This window comes from Carettochelys insculpta, chromosome 31 (genome assembly GCF_033958435.1).
Source record: "Carettochelys insculpta isolate YL-2023 chromosome 31, ASM3395843v1, whole genome shotgun sequence".
Lineage (NCBI taxonomy): Eukaryota > Metazoa > Chordata > Testudines > Carettochelyidae > Carettochelys > Carettochelys insculpta.
The window spans coordinates 15,029,563-15,050,069 of record NC_134167.1 but is presented as its reverse complement, the minus strand read 5'-3'; the positions used below and the strand labels follow the sequence as shown (position 1 = coordinate 15,050,069).

At 55.2% G+C, this 20,507-nt stretch overlaps 1 protein-coding gene across 2 annotated transcripts; it reads right to left on the bottom strand.

The window, feature by feature from the left end:
• TMEM127 (transmembrane protein 127) lies at positions 1-20,144 on the bottom strand. Of its 2 annotated transcripts, XM_074982004.1 has the most exons (4): positions 19,510-20,144; positions 3,837-4,001; positions 2,854-3,169; positions 1-1,166 (listed from the first exon to the last, which is right to left on the bottom strand). In XM_074982004.1, exons 1-3 carry the CDS (start codon positions 19,751-19,753, stop codon positions 2,862-2,864), a joined length of 717 nt encoding a protein of 238 aa, XP_074838105.1. In that variant the 5' UTR covers positions 19,754-20,144; the 3' UTR covers positions 1-1,166; positions 2,854-2,861. The 2 variants fall into 2 exon arrangements, with proteins under 2 accessions (XP_074838105.1, XP_074838104.1); XM_074982003.1 differs by having other exon boundaries at positions 1-3,169.
• Between the last annotated feature and the right edge of the window lie 363 nt (positions 20,145-20,507).

The window sequence follows — 20,507 nt, the reverse complement described above, 5'->3', positions numbered from 1 at the left end:
AACCTTTTTATTTTCTCTAGAAAAAAAATCAGAACATAGAGCTGAATTTACATAAGCCACCAGTGCCTCGTGAATGATATTAATGGTGTGCAAAGGCTCATACTAAGACTGAATACATGAATCACCTGTAAACCACTTGTGAAATCCCAGGGAGAGAAAAGATGAGACGAGGTTCCTGAAATGGTTCCAAGTCCCTTCCGCACATTGTTGCCTGTTCTGCTTTCCCTCCTCAGGAAAGAGGAAGAGAAAGTTGTGCGGAGTAGCTGGGAATGACTTCAACCCGCCCACCCCCCACCCCGATTTCTTGTAGCGTTCTCAAGCTCCAGGATCAGTTATTGGGGATAATTAAAGTATTTTACAACAATTTTTACGCAAAGGTTATTTTTCCTCACACAAGCCACACCCTCTTTCTCTCAGCGGTAGGGGGAGGGATAGTTCCGTGGTTTGAGCATTGGCCTGCTAAACCCAGGGCTGTGAGCTCAGCCCTTGACGGGGCCATTGAAGCATCTGGGGCAAACAGATTAACAAAAGAAAAATAACCTGTCAGCGATGGCGATAGGTCCTGCTGCGAGGGCAGGGAACTGGACTTGACCTCTGAAGGTCCCTTCCAGCTCTACAAGACTGGTGTATCTCCAGATAAAAACCCCAGAACATCTTCCACTCAGGCTAGGCACAGAGCTTACTGTGGAGTTTGTTCCATATCTGGACTGTAGCTCAGTAGGAGAGCGGGACCGGGGCAGCCAGGAGACAGCCCGAGGACCTCACCAGTGGCGCTCTGGCTGCAGGCAGAACAGCTAGCATGAAGCTGAGCACCCCAAAGAAGCGCAAAAGAGGAGCAAAGCTAAGGCATTTAATTGCTTCCTGGAGAAAACCCCTTTACTGTTACCACAGGCTGCCTCTTTGCCAGCTGAGTCCCCTCGAAGCTCTACATCGCCTTTATCGGACACCTTGTCTACTCAGTACTCTTTGTCCTCCAAGGCTTTTTGTGGAGAAAGTCCCTGGTAACTCTCCAGAATCAATTTTCAATCTATTCCTGCTTTCCCTAAGCAGGTAAAGATGATGCAGGGGGTGAGGAGAGACAATGTCTTACATTCTTTACTACAGCCTAGCAGCTGAAGCCTGGATGTTGGCTTACGCTGAAGATCTTTCCTGTGTTGCCAACACTGCTGCAAATACAGGAGGCAAAGGATTAAGCTGAACACAAGTCCTGGCAACACATCAGGATCAGACATTCAAAGAGCGAGGGGCTCCCCTGGGAACGGCCTGAGCGTTACAAGCTGCAGAGGGCCTGTACTAAAGTGACTCAGGCCAGGCCCTGCATCATCAGGGTCAAGCCAGCACTTCCCAAGAGCAATCCCCCATCCCCACTCAGCACTCAGTGACATGCAGGCCACTTTCAAAGCAATGCCCTCCATGGAGCAGTGGTCACCTCACAGCTTCCCCTTCCATGGTACTCGGTGCTCTATGCTGGTCCTACAATCACTGTGATCGAGACTGGCACAGTGCAGGTACATAACCGGGCGTTACCGGCTCCTTCCCAGCTGACCTGGCACTATGACGTCGCACTACTGATGTGTGGGGCGAAGGGAGCCCAGGCCAGTGCCGCTTGCACTGTTCTGTAGTGGTTCCTGTGAGCGTTTGGCTGATGGGTCGCAGCCTGGGAGACTGGGCTGTGTAAAGAGAAGGGTGCAAAGGACAAAAGAGGAGAGATGGAAGGAAAAGGGCCACGCACACCTCAACACCAGACCAGGTCTGCACGGAGACAGTTTGCAAACACGCTCCATGTGTGCTACTGTGAATATTGTTCTCTCGAACACCAAACAGACTAAGCGCTGGCCTAGCTCCACCTGCTGGCACCAGGCTGGGGGATCCCTGGGAGCTGGACTTGAACAGGTATTGACAGCTCCCTCTATACCACAGTTGAACTTAGAACAGTTTTCACCCAGCTGTGACCTAATACTTGCAAACTGATCCGAGGGCTGCTTAACTGGTGCAGTATATAGCAGCCGGTCCTACCAAGTTCCACAGTGGCCCCCTGAAGTCGGGGGGTGGGAGGGGTGGCTGTGACCTCAGAGAATAAAGTGCAAAATGCTTGTGTGAATGGCAGGACCCCACGTGCGAAGTGGAGGAAGCAGGGGGAGCCGATCTGCTAATCATTTCTCATAGCACGCGATGGAGCACACAGGAATTTCTCTACACACTAGTTCATAGCGGTGAGTTTCTGCTGTAGCAAGGTGCCTGGTGCTCCAGCAGGTGCGCTTACCACTGCCTCACAGCTCTCCAGAGGCTGAGCCGAGGCTGCCCAGATAATCGCAGAAGCATGCAGAATCCGCCTCTATCAGAGGCATCCGTATGACTTTCACCTCCACGGCGGGGTACGAGCCAATGTGAATGAGGGCTTTACTATCACTGTTGAGACTGTGGAACCCACTGCCTCCGAACCCTCCTGTCCCCCTCCGCGTGCGCATGCGCGTCTCACACAGCCGTGGTTCCACTCCTGCACAGCTGAGCAGGCTCACACCTTGCTGGTGAGTGGGAGCACTGGAGGAACACAGATCGAGTGCGGGAGCTGCTGCAATCATGCTGGTTAAGTCTTATTTCAGCAATGCAAGACACGGACAGTGCCTGGGAGTGGGAGATACAAATAAGACAACCAAGGCCGTAAAACAAGGGGGCTTTGTAGGGGCTCTATAGAAACAAACTGCTGGTCTAAAGCTGGTCCTCGCCCTGGGGGGAGAGCGTGAGAGTGAGCAAGGCGCCAGCGAGTGAAGCACAGCTGAGCAGTGCCCGCAAGAGCAGGGCAGTTAGTTTCAGAGGCCGGAAGGGAGCCTCGCGCCACCCGCTCGGGCTCACCGGCAGCGTTATGGTGTGTAAGCAGGAGGCGGCTGGAACTGGTTGATCACTTCGTACTCCGCTGGGTAAGGTTCATTCTCCTCCATCTCGGACAGGAGCTCCAACGCCTGCTCCTCCTCCTCCGTTGGGTAGTGGCGAAGTAGGTTGGCAGCTGTAGCGAGGATAGAGGCTCCGCCAGCTCCGGCCACCAGGTAAAAGCTGACAGCAAAGGTGACGTAGACCTGAGATCCATGGTACTTTTTGTGCTGCTGCTGTTGTGCGAGAATCAGCTCCGAGGCCCAGTAACAGAATCCGATCACTGTGGCACACTGCAAAACTGTGACCAGCAGCCACCAAGGGTAAGCGAGAGAGGAGGGAGTCAGTCACCAAGGAAGAAGCAAACTCGTCTACTAGCTAGTCAGAAAAGAGCAGCGAGGCTCCTGGGAACCCACCCCGAACTAAACCAAAGTGCCAGATGCTCAGGCCCAGCCCCACAGCTGGGCACAGCACTGCATCCAGCAACGCATCCCGAACACGCACAGCGTGGCAGCGTCTGTCAAGTGAAGGTGCAGTGGGCACAGGCGATAAAAGCCAGAACAGGCTGGAAGAAATCATGGGCAAAGTGGGCTTTCAGGAGGAGCTGGACGTGCCTGGGAGTCAGGACTAGAGCGTTCAGCCCCTAAAGGCATCTCTCAGAAGTAGGGCAGGGGGCACATGGGGTCTAGTAGATGGCTCTCGACTCTAACAACGCTCAGCGCTGACAGAGGGGAAGAGCCCTGCAGCGGAGAATGGGGACCTGCCAGAGGTCAGCCGTCCTTGGGTAGGAGGGCAGGGAAAACCCCTTTGCTATCCCTGTTTGCCACGCTCGGAGGTGCAGCTGGCGGATAGCAAACAAGGGCCCGAAGTCAGATACCAACTCCGCTCTCTCACGCTGCAGCTGATGGCGCCGAGCTGCTTTGCTCACCTAACCAGCCTCAGCAAGGTGCGAACGCCCTGGGAGTTACCTGTGAGAATGTGAGCAAAGGCATAGCGTCGGGTGATCTTCAGGGCCGGGTGCTTGGGTCCAAACACATCCAGGAGGAAAGCTGAAAGGCTGCAGATGATTCCAAGGAAGCAGAAAGCAGCAATGACTCGGAGCAACAAGACAGTCTGTGGATTCATGCAGTAGTCTGAGAGAGAGAAAACACCGAGTGAGAAACCTTCCAAAGCTACCTGCTTCGGCACACATGCATCTTTGCCCACGAAAGCTCGTGCCCCAAAATAGCTGTTTGCCTACAAGGTGCCACAAGGCTTCTTGTTGTTCTCAAAGCTACCGACTAACACAGCCACCTCGCTGATATTACTTCAGGGTGGGACTTTGAGCTGCTTAGCTCATTCCAAGCTGGCTTGGGCTTTTCTGAACACAGCCATTTAACAGTCACATGCCCATGCAATCTTCTGCATGGATTCTGATGCATCAGCCGTCATCTGTGAGGACCTCACTCCCCTGGGGCTCCGCAGAGCACATGCCTACGGAAACAGGCGCACTCTTTAACCAGGCACAACGGTGCTGCAGTGGCTGATCGGTCATCAAACCTGGGAAGAGAGCCTGCCTGTCCCACCAGCCCCAAAAGCTCAGCTGACGTGGGCTGAGGCAGAAGCCAGTCACCCAGCTCAAAGTTAGTCACAGAAGAGCACACTGGTGACAGCGAGCCCCCTGCACGTTTAGGGGCTCGTCCCAAGGTGCTGTGACCCCTTCAGCTCCTGTTCACTTCAGTGCGAGGCGGGCTGCTCAGTGCACTCACGAGGCAGTGGCCATCATGTAGCCTGTACCTTGTTTCTCCAAGGCTTGTGGAAGGCACTAAGACCACCCAAGAGACATGGGCCCAAAGGATTTCTCTCAGAATTCCAAAGTACATCACCTTTATGCTGCTGCTGTTAGCCGGGTCCATCAAAGGTTTCACTGGCCATTATTATGCTGATCCCAGCGACTCAGAAAACACAGACAAGACTCCAAGGCAGCTGATGCAATGGGAAATAACTGATGGGGCTGAAAATTCAACTGAGCGCACCTCCTGGTAACACAACTACCATGCAGGGCCGTAGACACGGCAGTCACCTTGCAGCCCAAAGAGTTAACTCTGGCTTGCTCTGCACTGTTCCACGCCCTAGAATCCCAGACTCCTAAGGCTGGGGAAGGGACCTCAGGAGGTCATCGACTCCAGTCCCCTGCCCAAAGCAGGAGCAACCCCAACTAAGTCATCCCAGCCAGCACTTTGTCAAGCCGGGACTTAAAAACCCCGAGGGATGGAGATTCCACCACCTCTCTGGGCAACGCATTCCAGTGCTTCCCCACCCACCTGGGGAATGAGCTTTTCCTAACAGTCAACCTACAATCTTCCCTCTGTAACTTCAGACCATTGCTCCTTATTCTGCCACCCGTCACCACTGAGAACAGCCTCTCTCCACCTCCTTTAGAGCTCCCCTTCAGGAAGTTGAAAGCTGCTATCAAATTGCCCCTGTCTTCTCTTCTGTAAACTAAAGAACCCCAAGTCCCTCAGCCTCTCCTGGTTGGCCATGTGCTCCAGCCCCCTAATCATTCTGGCTGCCCTCCACCGGACCTGCTCCTTGTGTTGACAAGCTGTCCTGTGTGTGAGAACTGGGGTGCTGAGAAGCGCCGGGCTAGCAGAATGAATGAACTCCCACAGCCTGGAGAGCTCTGGGCACTGCCAGCCCACTCACTCCATACTCCACCTGGGGTGGGAGTGGCAGAAGGCAGGTCTCTCTCCAGGCTGGTGCCAATTCCCAGCCGCTGAGGCTGCCACGGAGAAGACCAGTAAAGCTCTGCTAGGACTACGGGTTTGTGGGTGAAAACCTGTCCGCTGGCCCCCGAGCAGACCCTTTAGTTGCAGCAGAGAACCAGCACCGTGGCTTATTTTGTATTCTGGCTAAAAGCTGCATCACACACGCAAAGCTCACGTACGATGCAACGACTCCTGTTATCGGCAACAACAAGCTGTTACCAACAGACGGAAAGGGATCTTGCTCTAGTGCCCGGCACAGGTTTCAATCATTTAAACCCAAGTAAGCATCCCGGGTTTACCACACATTAGTGGTCTCAAAATGGGCGTTCGATTTTATTTACTGCCTGCAGCACTCGGCCTCTCCATGCTGCTGCTGGAGCAGGGGGACACCTCCCGAGTCTCACAGGCAGTGGGAATGTGGGAGTCAGCTGGCACGGCTGGTTCCAACGCTCCAGGCGGGGAAATGGCTGGGGTGCAGCTGGCTCTGCTTTCAATTCACTGCTCACAGAAACCCGACCCAGCTTTGCGACTGCACATTTTGAAGCCCGGAGAGACATGTTCAGTCTAACTCCTGAATATTCTCTCTCTGCGCTTCCACCCAGCATCAGCTTCTTCTCCAGCTGCAGCCCCGTCTTCCCGCTTTCTGAGAGCTGCAGGTCTGTGCGGGGGTCCCAATTTGCCTTCCTGTTACTGCCCCCGCCCCGCACTTCTCCTCCTCATTTCCAAGTGCACCTGCTGGTCTTCACTCTGCTCCCTTGTCCTTCTCCCCTCGGACGCCACTGGCCTCCCACAGCAGGCTGGCGGGCACAGGAGGGGCCTGTGGATGTAGTGCAGGTGAAAGGGACTATGCAGAGTAAAGCCCAGAGCACGGAAACGGATCCCCACCTCCACCCAGCTGGGAGGGGAGTCACACGCAGAGGGGATGTAAAACAGCCCCCCGAAGGCGCCAGCGACTCACATTAACAAGGGCACAATTGCAGCAGCGGTCCAGGAGCTGAGACCAGCAGGGGCTGGCGAAACACGGCCCACAGGCAACGTTGCCCCCCCTCAAGCTTGTCCATCCCGGGGTGGACTTTTCCCTTTCCTGTGTGGAAAAACAAGTCTCGTGGCACCAAACCACGCGCCGGGGGGCGGGCGCCCCCAAAACCCAGCGGCACCGAACCATGCGCGGGGGGCGGGAGCCCCCAGAACCCAGCGGCACCAAACCACGCGCCGGGGGGCGGGCGCCCCCAAAACCCAGCGGCACCGAACCACGCGCCGGGGGGCGGGCGCCCCCAGAACCTAGCAGGGGGAGCTCTTCTGATCAGCTGGGTGGTGTTGGCAGCTCTCCTGAGGGGCTGTACAAGTGCCCAGCTGACAGGGAACACTGCCCAGGGGCCAGGTGTGGCCTGCCACAATCCCCTGGGCCACCAATGTCCTGCCTGCTTCCCCAAGCCAGGGCCAGGGGTCTCCAAGCAGAGCACCCGGGGGAAGGAGGGGCTCCAGGTTTCCAGCCAATGGCAGCTGCGTGGAGCGTGCTGAGGGCAAAGGCAGCGCCCAGAGACATCCCTCCTCCCCAGGGGCACGCTGCACGGAGCGGCCAGCTGCTTTGAGCAGCATGGGGAGACGCGGCCGACAGCGAGCCAGTCTCAGGGCCCCACCGGGCTGCTGGCCAGAGCATGCACCTGGCACCCCAACTCTCTGCCCCAGGTCACAGCCCAGACCCTCCTGCACCCCTGCCTTAGGCCACAGCTGCCTCGCAGACCTGCGAGTAGATTGTCCCTTCCCGTACTGAGTCCAGGCTCTCGCTCTCCTGGCAGGGTTTGCATTGCTTTGCCCAAGAAGGAGCAGTGCACCGACCGCAGCTGGTTTTCACCAGCCACGTACAGAGCCCTCCTTACCCACCCGCGGCTGAGCAGGGCGCCAGGAGACATGAGGCACCGCCGGGTCCTAATGTCCATGCACCCGCCTCTTCTTCTCCCTGTTCTCTGGCTCTGCTTCGCCTGGACAGGGCCCAGTTAACTGAACAGCGACGAAGCCGGCCAGAGCCCTTAGCACGAGCCTGTCCAGCACCGGGGCAGCAGGAGCAGGACGGGGACTTACCCGCTTCGGCCCCGCTCACCACCGCCATCAGCTTCCAGGCTTGTGCCACGGCCTGCTGCTGCTCCAGGCTCCCTTCCAGCACCTGCGCTCCCCGGCCCTCCTCCTCCTGCCCAACGTCAGCCTCCACCGTCACTGGGCCTGGGGCTCGGCCGGCTGCCTCGGGGGTGGCTTCAGCAACGGCCTCCTCGGTAAGCAGGGAACCCCTCTGCTGCCTCCTCTCCTCCCCCCACCCCCCATCAGAGCAGATTAGGGGGTCACAGGGCCCTGGGCCGGAGCACATCCCCCGCTTCTTACTCCTGCCAGGGAGATGGGGTCAGGGCATGGGGGCCAGGAGCGCCAGGCAGGCAGGGCAGGTTGGCTCCGGGGCTTATCCATCACTGCCCCCATCCTCACCCACCCAAGCACAAACTCACTCCATTTCCCACCAGTCCTCCTCCCCTCCTCTTTCCCCAGCCCCATCCTCCTACAGCCCTGCTGCCTACTCATCTCTTCCTTCCCTTCACTTCCCCTGTGCCCACGCCTTGTCCTCCGCCTTCCGCCACCGCCTTGCCCCACTCCAGCCCCTGGCTCGGCAACATTGTCTTATCTTCCCCCACCCTCTCCAGCCCCTCCATCTGAACAACCGGGTCGCCAGCCCATCCGCTTATTTGCCCCATATCCCTACTGACCCTATTCCACCAATATAGTCCGCCAGTTTCATTCGCTGATTGATATTTTTTCCCCACCACTTCTTCCTTCCCTTCTTCCTCCTGCACCTTAAATTTATATTCCAATTAAAAGTGACATATTAGCAAGCGATTTTACACATCCAATTTTACGAAATTATCAAACAATAAAATTCACACTGTGTATTAAATGCTCAAGTACAATTATTGTATTATATTCAAACTAAACCCGAAAAAACATTACAAAATATACCTAAAACAATCTATAATACTGACTTTCTGACAGAGGCACGTGGTCTTTGGTAGCCTGAAAGCGATCGGTTTCTATTTGTGCAGCTCTCAGCTAGATTCGAGTTTGACACGCCTGTTGTGGCGGAACACTGAGCTCGCGAAAGAGCCATTTGTCTAGCAACGAAGCAACGTAATGTGCATTCGCCAGCTCCAGGTCTTTACCGGCAGTGTCTGAATTTACCGTGTTAGCCGACAGGAGCTTAGATTAAACCATGGGGCTTGTTTAGTTTGGAAAAGAGAAGATTCGGGGGGGACATGATAGCGGTTTTCAGGTATCTAAAAGGGTGTCATAAGGAGGAAGGAGAAAACTTGTTCTTCTTGGCCTCTGAGGATAGAACAAGAGGCAATGGGCTTAAACTGCAGCAAGGGAGGTTTAAGTTGGACATTAGGAAAAAGTTCCTAACTGTCGGGGTGGTCAAACAGTGGGATAAATTGCCTGGGGAGGTTGTGGAATCTCCATCGCTGGAGATATTTAAGATCAGGTTAGGTAGATGTCTATCAGGGATGGTTCAGACAGTTCTTGGTCCTGCCACTGGGGCAGGGGGCTGGACTCGATGGCCTCTCGAGGTCCCTTCCAGTCCTACTGTTCTATGATTCTATGACTTCATCAGTGCGGTCATAAAGCCACAGCTCTAAAAAGGCCCCATTCCCTCCACCCCCAGCTGCCCTCAGGCACAGGAACGCCGGTTTCGCAGTGCTGTGGAGGGAGGGCCCCATCACGCCTCAGGACAGCCCTGGTCTTGTGGGGCAGCCAGCGCTCTAGTTACTGAGCAGAGGGAAGCTCAAGGATAGTCACAGGCCCACCGCTCATTCGCAGCCTTGGTGTCTGAGTCACAAGCTGCTTTGGATGCCTCTCGGTGAGACGCCGGGCGAGGTTACTCATGTGTTCACAGCCCAGGCAGCTCAGAGCCCCGCAGTTCTGACCTAGCTGGGGGTTTCCAGGCAGCTCAGTCTCGATCACTTCAAAACCACTGTCCAGAACTTTCCCGGCTGATCAGCCCCTTCCAGGCGAGTCGCTCCTGTTTTACAGGACGTTCACCGGGGCAACGTAGAACACATCCGGCCCACAAACGCTCACACTGAGCGCAGGCATCGAGTGGCGGCATCGCGTGAACCTGGGTAAATTTCCCAGTGGCTGCTCTAAAGTTTGGGCCTCCACATTCACCCCAACCCTAAGCTCGACTCAGAGATGAGACAAGCCCCCTCCTTCTTCCTGCAGCTTACCGACAGCCTCTTATGCAGCCAAAACGGCACGTTTTGCCATTTGCTGTAACCCAGCACCCGCGGAGCGGCTAAAACCAATGCCGTGCCCCACCCAAAGAGGGTGTGAGCTCGCCAGGCCCTGGTGCACCTGATAAGGCCACGTGCTGGGCCTGCGGCTTCTCAACTGGGAGGTTAGAAGGGAAAGTCAAAAACAGAGAGAAACGCCGCATTTGCCGTTTTCACTGTTCTTTTTCCTTCCCTTCGGTGGGTTTGTCTTGTTTCGCCTTCTTAGGAAACGGGCTCAGATGTTAGCAACGGTAGCAGCGCCGCCAGCCCACCTCAACAAACTTCTTACCTCCGTCCCCGCCAAAGGGCTGTTACTGCCACCACTGTTACCATCTGACAGACTGTCAAACCCAGGGGTTTCTTCTAACAACTCTCCAGCTCAAGAAAACGGAACGAGGGATGTTTTTTAAAACAACCTCTGTTAATACTTTATATTTCAAATGCTTTACGGTTGATCCTCCTTCTGTACCTTTAGTAAAAGGCTTTACAGGATTTCTAACAGTGCGTTTACCGTGGTATGGGCTGAGGGCTCCGTTTACCAAACCTTGTTTAAAATGGTTCACAGTGTTGGACAGCGAACGTGTCGTATTAATACCTTGACTGCCTCAGCCCTGACAAACCACCACAATTCATACAACAAGCCTCAGGCACGAAAGCTACAAACTAACACGTCATAGAAAGAGTCAATGGCCAATCTTCCTCACCGGAGCTCAGCTTCCCAAACACCCATAAGCAGATGGCTGGACAGGTTCAACTTCTGAAACGTGGGACTCTTTGGTCCAGCAATATCCATTGTCTGGCTGATGCTGGACAAGAAAGGCCCAGTGGCTGGTGGGGAGGGGGGCGCAGCGACAGGGGGCCCCAGCCCAGGCCAGGCAGCCACAGCTGGGCTGGTGGCAGAAGAACCAGCAGTACCCAGGAAGCCAGCAGCCTGGTGGCCAGGCCAGGAAGCCAGCCACAGCCAGGCTGACAAGAGGGGGACCAGGACCAGCAGTGGCTCAGGAGCCATGGCCAGGAAGGTGGCAGCCCAGCGGCTGGGGTTGGGAGCAGGCCATGAGCCGGGAGGGGAACCAGGGAGCAGGGCTGAGGCAGGCAGGAAAGCTTGGTGCTAGGATGCTGGACCAGGGAGGTCCGACCTACATTCTAATCCCCAAAGAAATTAGCCAGTGGAACTACACCATCGTGCTTGCAGCGAGAAAGCCCTTTTTGACACGAACGTTTGTGCCATCCTCACGCGACCGTGTCTCTACAGGTTAGAGAAAGGAGCTGCAGTCCGAAGATGGGCTCGGTTCCGAGTGCCGACACGTCGCTGGGTCTCACCATGCTCTAGTTTCCAGGCCCACCCACTGGGAATCCCAACACTCATTCCAACCTGACGGAGGCCTTGGAGGGAGCTTGACCGTGCAGCAGGAGCTGAGCATTACAGCACCTCGGGAGCGGCGGCTGTTTGTAACCGAACAGGACGTTAGCGTTGTTCTCTCGGAGGTTTACAAATGAATAGGGACACAAACGAAAGCAGCACAGAAGCCGCTCCCTTAGCTTGTCTCCAGCGTCCCTCTCATTTGGCGCGTCTAAGCACGGCACGACTTGTGTTGTGCACCCGTAAGGAGGGGCCGTACCACAGAACACGAGCCGTTCAGCACACGCTGTGCGGGGACAGCCACGGGTGGGGTGCAGGAGAGGCCTCGGCTGGGTCAGGGACAGGGACGAGGGGAGCAGGGTGCAGGCTGCCCGAGGGAGAAAGGACGACCCACAGATCTTTGTCGCCGCAGCTGCTTGGGGCAGGTGAGAGGTGCCTCTCCGTTGCTGGGAGAGGGGCACAGGCCCCTAAGCCAGTGCCGAGGCAGGCAAGCTTGGGTAGGGACAAGGGAAGGGGTGCCAGGGTGGGAGAGGGGCACATTTCCCCAGCCCCAGCATGAAGCTACCACAGCCTGGGAGAGGTAGAGGGCTGCAGGGTGCCTCTCTCCCAGCCCCAACATGGAGCCACACGGCCAAGGGGTGGGGGGAAGATGCTCTTCGCTGATGGCCCCAGCATGGAGCTGCTGGGCTTCTGGGCCATTCCCAGGGGCTCCACGCTGGGGCTGGGGGCAGAGGCAGTGCTCTTCGCGGCTCTCGTGAGCCAGGCAGCCTTGGACAAATGAGGTCACTGCACTTTTCCATTCCCTGCAGCGAGTCACGGAGCAAAAAGGTGCAGCTCAGCTGCTCCCCCCTCCCCACCCCAGGGGCACGAGTCACAGGACTGCTAGCGGAGCCCAGAGAACGAGCTTCCGCATGAGCTACTCAGGAAGTCAGGCCTTAAAGGTGAGCCTCAAACTTTCAACGTAACCCTCTGTGATTGCCATTCCAAAGGGGGCAGGAAGGGGAAGCCATCACTACGCCAGGCTGTAATCAGGCAGCCTGGCTGGATGCTCAGAGAGCTGAGCCGCACACATTAGGGTCCTCTACCCTCACAGGGCATCTACCAGCAGCTGCAGCTCAGAGCTCTCGGCTACGAATGTCAATCCTTGCACCAACCACCCGGTTTCACAAGACACAAAAGCTCCCCTCGCTTTAGGCGTCTCCAAAAGCACGTTTTTAATTACTGGCGAGGCATCTGCAGGCCTGGCTGGCAACACTGCTCACTGCACGGAGAGGAGGCAAACAACTCATATTTGGAAGCCCTCGCTTTGTACCACGCTGTGTCCTGTCACCTGATAAACGCGCTGCTCTCCTGCTGAGGGAGAGTCACTCCCGTCTGCAGACAGGGTGCAGAGCCTGGGGACCCTGAACCCCATCACACTGGTGCCAGGAGTGGGATGTGCTGCACCCCGAGGACGAAGCATCCAGCAGTAAGTGACGGGGGGGGGGGGGGGAGGAAGAAGGGGGGACCCAGGTGTGCTGACGGGCAGTGAGGTGCAGTTCCCCAAGGCAGAGGGGCCTGTGGCTGAACCTAAGAGCGTGTGCTCATGGTCCTCGGTAGAAGGCGTCACAGTCGAGGAGGGCTTACGCCTAGGAGTCCGTTGGAGTCGGTCCCAGAAGGCGGAGGGGCTGAGGGCCTAACCCCCAGGAACGAGTGACCCGCAAGGAGGCTGACACGCTGAAGGAGTTCTTCCCAAGATGTGGTCCTTGAGAGCGGGTGTCAACCCCAGGAAAGGGTTCTTCTGGGAGTCTGTTGGAGTCGGTCCCAGAGGGCAGAGGGGCCTATGGCCTAACCCCGGGGAACGTGTGACCCACAAGGAGTCTAAACACACTGAGGGGATTCTCCCAGGAATCATGGGGTGTGCAGGCACTGGCCTGTGAGCCTGCGACCACGCTCAGCAACTCCACTGTGAGGCAGCAGCACACCGAAATGGAACTGAGATTAAAGGAGCTGGACAAGGCAGCATGAATGTGCAATGGCAGAGCTGAGGGCTAAGGAAACTCCTGCAGGGGTGAGCCCAGATCGGGGCAGGAAACCCTGGACTGCACGAAGCTCTGAACCAAGTGGCCTGCCACAGCTCAAGGAGGGAAGAAGCGAATCCAACCCATCGTCTACCAGTGGTCAGGACAGACATGTGAAGAGTTTTCCAGGCTGGGCCGAGGAAGGTGCCTGTGTGTCTGTGCAGGAAAGCAGCTTGTCCACTGGGAACAGCCAGTTGTCTGTGAGAGAAGCTGTCTCACCTTCTGGACGTGTGCCCAAGACCAGCCGGAGGGGATGGGACAAAGGAGAGTGTCTCCCATTGTCTGTCTATGTTGAACAGCAGCCGTAAGCCTGGGCACAGAGCAGAGCCTGCATTTGAAAAAGGTGCCAATGAGGAAACTAGTCCATTGTCTGAGGAGGATTCCCCAGCCTGGGGTGGCTGGAGGGGGAACCCGGAAAGAGCATTCCAGGTGTGACTCTGAATCCAGCCATGGGGGCTGGAACAGAGGGAATTAATGGCTTTGGGATGGGCAGTGGTATCCCTGATAAGGACGCTGGTCCTTGGTGCAAGGAAGGTGCTTCTGCTTCTGGGGAAGGTGGTTCTTTGCCTGAGCCTAGGGTGGTAAGATCCCAGAATTGGATCTGGGTGCTGCTGAAGCCCAGATGGGAAGTGGGCCCACCTCTTTGTCTCCTAGGGAGGATGATGCTTTAACTCGGTCTGATCCAGTTAGTATCATCAGGGAATCCCAGAGACCAGACGATTCTGGGGCTTGGTCTTTGCCTGATGCTGAGGTGTTGCTGGGAGGGGTGAGAGGACTCTCAAACCAGAGTCATCCTCTAGCCAGGCCACAGGTCGAGCAGACGGGCAATGCAGTTATGGTGCCTGATGAAGATAAAGAAGCTGGTAGCAGAAGGGAGGAAACTGATCTTAACCTTTGTCCAGTGGTACTAGCTGTCTGCCAAGGGGATTACGTGGGAATCGGCCAGAAATGATTCTGGGTGTAGGTGAAACCCAGGAGTTGGTTGTGGCTCAAGAGAACAGTGCCCCTGTGCAGCCAGACAAGGGTGAGCTGTTTGAGGGAGCTCTTGAGGAAGAGAATTTCCCTGAAACGTCCCCTGAGCAGTCTGTGGGGACTGCAGTGAATGGGAGTGATCAGGAAAGTTGCTTGTCTGTGGAAGGCAGCAGTTTGTTTCAGTTCCTGATGGCCAGGACCTGCCTGAGTGTGAAACCATTGGCTGCGCTCTGCACGGGTCCAAAGCAGACAGTGTAAAGGTTTCTTGGGAATTGGAAGTTGGTCCAGGTAAAGTGAAAGCTGGAAGGAAATGTGAGCAACCCTGTGATAACCAACTGACGGTGTGACCAGCATACTGGGAGTGTGGTTCTAAGCCAGGTCACTTGCAGGAGACTTAATACTGTAGCAAAGGGTTTACTCTAACTCGTTGTCTTTCAATTTAACCTCTGATAAGTGCACATTAAATATGAACAAGACCTCAGCCACATCTCACAGCAGATTGATTAAAACAGGGAATTAATGGGAAAAACAACTCCGCCAAGGGCTCTGTTAGTCTTGTCTTCTCAACAATATCCCCTTCTCCTCTTCCACCAGCGCCAAGAATGAAGCTGATCCTGCGAAGTGGTGTTGTTCAGACTGATTTTTACTGATTCTCGGCCCTGGTTCTCATAGGGGATTTCAAATCACCCCGATACCTGTTAAGACACCAATACAGCAACCCAGAAAGTTTTTGGAGAACGTTGGGGGAACAACCTCCTGGTGCAAGTGTGGAAGGAACCGGCCAGGGGCTGTGCTCAGCTTGACCTGCTGCTCACGAACAGGGGGGAACTGGTTGGGCAGGTGGATGTGAGCGGTAATCAGCGTAGCTGCGATCATGAGATGGTTGAGTGCAGGGTGCTGACCAAAGGGAGAAAGACTCCAGAAAAGCAGACTGACTCCCTTGGGGAACTGATGGGCAGGATCCCCTGGGACACTAACCTGAGGGGAAAAGTAGTTCAGGAGACGTGACTGTATTTTAAAGAAGCCTTATTGAAGATGCAGGAACAAACCATCCCAATGTGCAGCAAGAAAAGCAAATAGGATAAGCAACCAGCTTCACAGTGAAATCTTTGCTGAGCTTAAACGCTAAGCGTAAGGGTTTGGAACGGGTCCCACGTGAGGGGAGGCTAGAGAGACTGGGACTTTTCAGTCTAGAAAAGAGGCGATTGAGGGGCGATATGATAGAGGTATATAAAATCATGAACAGTGTGGGGAAAGTGAGTACTGAAAAGTTATTTACTTGTTCCCATAATATAAGAACTAGAGGACACCAAATGAAATTAATGGGTAGCAGGTTCAAAACTAATAAAAGAAAGTTTTTCTTCACACAGCGCACAGTCAACCTGTGGAACTCCTTACCAGAGGACACTGCGGAGGCCAGAGTATAAAAAAGAGCTCGACAAATATTTGGAGGTTAGGTCCATAGATGGCTATTAGCAAGGGGTAAGGTATGGTGACTAGCCTTTTGTCGAAGGCGGGAGATGGATGGCAGGAGACAAATCACTTGATCATTGTCTTCGGTTCACCTCCTCTGGGGCACCTGGCATTGGGTACTGTCGGCAGACAGGATACTGGGCTAGATGGACCTCTGGTCTGACCCAGTATGGCCGTTCTTATGTAAGTTTACAAGAAGTAGAAACCTGGACAGATGACGAGGGAAGAGTATAAATATACTGTTTGAACATGCAGGGATGCAATCAGGAAGGCCAAAATGCAGTTGGAATTGCATCTAGCAAGGGATGTGAAAGGGAACAAGAAAGGTTTCTACGGGAATATTTGCAATAAGGTGGTGGTCAGGGAAGGCATGGGACCCTAACGGAGTGAGGCACTAACCTACTAACAGATGATGTGGGAAAAGCTGAAGTACTCAATGCTGTTTTTGCCTCAGTCTTCACAGAAAAAGTCAGCTCCCAGACTGCTACACTGGGCAGCACCGAACAGGAAGGAGGTGGGCAGCCTTTGGTGGGGAAAGAAGAGGTTAAGAACTAATTAGAAAAGCTGGACACACAAATTCATGGAGCCCGATCTAATGCATCCGAGGGTGCGGAAGGATTTGACTGATGTGACTGCACAGCCCATTGGCTGTTATCTTTACAAACTTATGGCGGTTGGAGGAGGTCCTTGGCAATTGGGAAAAAAAGGCAAATGTAGTGCCTATCTTTAGAAAGGGAAGAATGAGAACACAGGGCACTACAGAACCGTCAGCCTCACCTGAGTCCATGGAAAAATCGTAAAGGGGATCCTCAAAGAAGCACTTGGAAGAGAGAAAAGCGATGAGCAGTAGTCAACGGGAATTCACCAAGGGCAAGTCATGCCTGAGCAACCTGATGGACTTCTGCGATTAGGTAGCTGGCTCTGTGGATATGGGAAAGGCGGTGGACATAATACGTCTTGACTTAAACAAAGCCTTTGATACGGTCCCCTGTAGTATCCTTGCCAGCAAGTTAAGAACATATGGATGGGATAAATGGACTGTAAGGTGGACAGAAAGCTGGTTAGCTCCTCGGGCTCAACGGGTAGTGATCCACGGCTCAATGTCTGGTTGGCGGCCGCTATCAAGCAGAGAACCCCAAGGGTCAGTTCTGGGGCCAGTTTTAGTCAACATCTTTATTAATGACCTGGCTGAGAGGATGGAATGCACCTTCAGCAAGCTCCTGGATGACACTAAGCCTAGGGGAGAAGTTCCACCTCCTGATGTCGGGTTTACGTCCATTCATCCTTTGGCACAGAGGCTGTCCAGTGTACATGGCAGAGGGGCATTGCTGGCACACAATGGCACAGATCCCACTAGTGGATGTGCAGGTGTATGAGCCCCTCATGGTACGGCTGATGTGGTTAAGTTCGGTGATGGTATTGCTTGTATAGATCTCTGGCTATTTTGTGTCGTGGACCGTGGGGGTCACCATGCCCTGCACCCCGGCCGCAGGCAGGAGTGACTCTCACTCAGCAGGCAGAACAGAAGGTTTATTAGTCAACTTGAACACAGCGTAGTACAGACTTGTCGGTACAGCAACCAGAAACAGTCAGTTGAATTCATTTTGGGGAGAGAAGGCCCAGAGGGGGCCCCCCAAGCCAGGGCCTTGCCCCCCTTTGTCTCTCTCCCCCAGCCCAGGCTAACTGCCTTCCAACTCCCAGTTCCCATTCAAACTGCCAAGCCTCATCTACCCCCTTTGTCTGCTTCCCAGGGAACAGAGGTGTCACCTGTGAGCTCCTATTACCACCAGGCACTGATGCTGCCAAGTGCACCTGAGGGAAACTGCAGGGCATCGGGGAAACGCATGAACCCAACCCAGGAAATCAAATCCCCACACACCCCACTTTGTCACATCAGTTGGCAACACGGTTTGCTGCAGGGATAGGTTCCTGGGTTAGTGTTTCTGTTGTATGCTGTGTAGCAGCTGACGAGCGCTCACAAGTCACCCACTTCATGATAAACCCAGCACGGAAAACTACAGAGCATCACTTGTCACAGCCTACAGTCCCCAGATTAAACACATCCAGTGCATCATCGACAACCTACAACCTAACCTAGAACGCAATCTCGTAGATTCAAGGGCCTTGGGCAACAGGCCAGGCTTCTCCTACAACCACCCACCCAACCACAAAAAAAAAATATTCACCACCCTGGGCCAGCAATGCCCCTCTGCCTTGTACACTGGACCAACTGGACAGCGTCTGCACCAAAGGATGAACTGACATAAATCTGACACCAGGAAAGGGAACACACACGAACCTCCAGGGGAACACTTTAACCTCCTGGACGTTCAACAATAGATTCAGAAGTAGCCTTTTCCTACAAAATAATTTTACTGCAGGATTACAGAGGAAGACATCTGAAATGGAATCCATTTGCAAATTTGACGCGTTTAACCTCGGCCTTGACAGAAATCTCAACTATTTAATTCATTACAAGAGCAATTTCCCCACTTTCAATGTATGCAGGAATGGGACACATTCGACTTAATCTGCTTCATCAACTGGTCCTTCAGATAACCCGTCCCTTCCCATCCCGCTTCTAAAACCTGGATTCCACTCTTTTTTCCTACTCCAATCATCCGAGGAAACTCATGACCTAAGAAGTGTATTAGTCTCTGAGGTCCACATGACTGCTTATTATTTAGGGAGATGATTGCAACAGAAGAACATGAGGACAGCCAAACTACCGAGCCCAATAGCCTGCAGACAGAACCAGATGCTTCTGAGGAAGCGAAAAACAAGGCAGTTTTGGAAGGCCCATTTCCTGTCAGCCCGTTCGAGCTCCTGGTAATTATAGGTTTAGGGAACTGGAGCACAGGTTGTGTTCCTGATGTTCTTGGCTAACAGCCTTTGATGGATCTGCCAGGAACTTACTTGATGCTTTTTTGAATCTAGTCACACTTTTAACCTTCACAACACCCTCCGGAAGAGAGGTCATGATCGACTGGGCGTAGTGTGAAGCAGCACATCCTTTTGTTTGCTTTAAGCATGCTGCCTGTTGATTTCATTGGTTGACCCCAAGTTCTCCTGGTATAAGAAAGAGTAAATAACACTTCCCTAATCACTTTATTACACCAACCATGATTTTATAGACCTCTAGCATGTCCTCATTTAGTCATCTCTTCTCTAAATAGCTTAAATGACTTAATAGGATCAGGATTTTATATTTAAGACCAAGGCAAAATTCTCACTGTCACTGAAAGTGTGGGGCAAAGCAGCCCAGGTCTTATTAAAATAAGAACGTGAATTTCCCAGTCACAGTGCACGCAAACATCTTACTGCTCGCCTGACAACGGGCTACAGAGCAAACTTCTGCCCAGCACAGAGTTAAGAACGCCCCTCCTACTCTGCATACACGCAGCCGCCACTGATGGCGCAAAAGCAACACTAGGGAAAGCAGATTATCAGAGATGAGAGACTTGCCATATAGCTCAAATCACAGTTGTTTGCCTGAGGAACGAAGTCTGAAAAGAAGGCGCAAGCTGCCAGGAAAGAAAGCCAGTCATCATACGGATGTTGAGCTCCCGTGTCAGCTGTCACCACAGAAGTGGACAGTGTGGGGGGCTTAGCAGCCCTTTAATAGCTCTAATGCTTGCTCCTGCTTACTGGACCTGGGCCATTCCCAGCCACGCACTCCCCCACCCCCAGTCCCAAGAGGAACGAGAATAACCCACTCTCACCTCTAAGCAATTCTGGGTCAACGTAGCCAAGCACGTCAGCAACACCCAACTCTTGACGAGAACAGGTACCCCCATGAATCCGTAGCCAGGCAGGCTCAGCCAGCGCCGTACACAGGGCTGTGATAGACAGGGCGCCGGGCAGTGCAGAGGCGAGGCTCCTCTCTGGCTGCTTTGGCAGTGCGCCTCCACTCTGGCCTCTCCGCCTGCGCCCTCCAGGCAAGCCAGAGCCACCCGGGGCGTACATGGCAGACTCCTCTCCCCGCACTGGGACCAGGACAGAGCAGCACGGACCAGCTGCCGCCTGCCGGGACGGTGCTGCTCTAGGTGCTCAGCAGGCTGCCAACGCCAGGCCAGGGGAACCCGGAGGGACCGCAGCGCCCGAGGGTGCCAGAGGGGCAGGGCTCCCGGCACTTCGGAGAGACCGAGCGGCACCAGCGCCCGCTGGGAGCACAGGGCAAACCCAGTAGACACCCGAGCCGAGGAGCTGGCAGGGAATACGGGGGGGGCAGGGGCCCTGCTGGGGAGGGAGAGGAGCCACAGGACCTGAGCAGGTCCCTGCGGGAGATGGATCCCGGCGACCACTGGGGAGGGAGGGGCGCAGGGGGTCCGAGCCGGGCCGGGAGCCGGGGGGGGGAGGGGCGCAGGGGGTCCGAGCCGGGCCGGGAGCCGGGGGGGGGAGGGGCGCAGGGGGTCCGAGCCGGGCCGGGAGCCGGGGGGGGGGAGGGGCGCAGGGGGTCCGAGCCGGGCCGGGAGCCGGGGGGGGGGAGGGGCGCAGGGGGTCCGAGCCGGGCCGGGAGCCGGGGGGGGGGAGGGGCGCAGGGGGTCCGAGCCGGGCCGGGAGCCGGGGGGGGGGAGGGGCGCAGGGGGTCCGAGCCGGGCCGGGAGCCGGGGGGGGGGAGGGGCGCAGGGGGTCCGAGCCGGGCCGGGAGCCGGGGGGGGAGGGGCGCAGGGGGTCCGAGCCGGGCCGGGAGCCGGGGGGGGGGAGGGGAGCAGGGGGT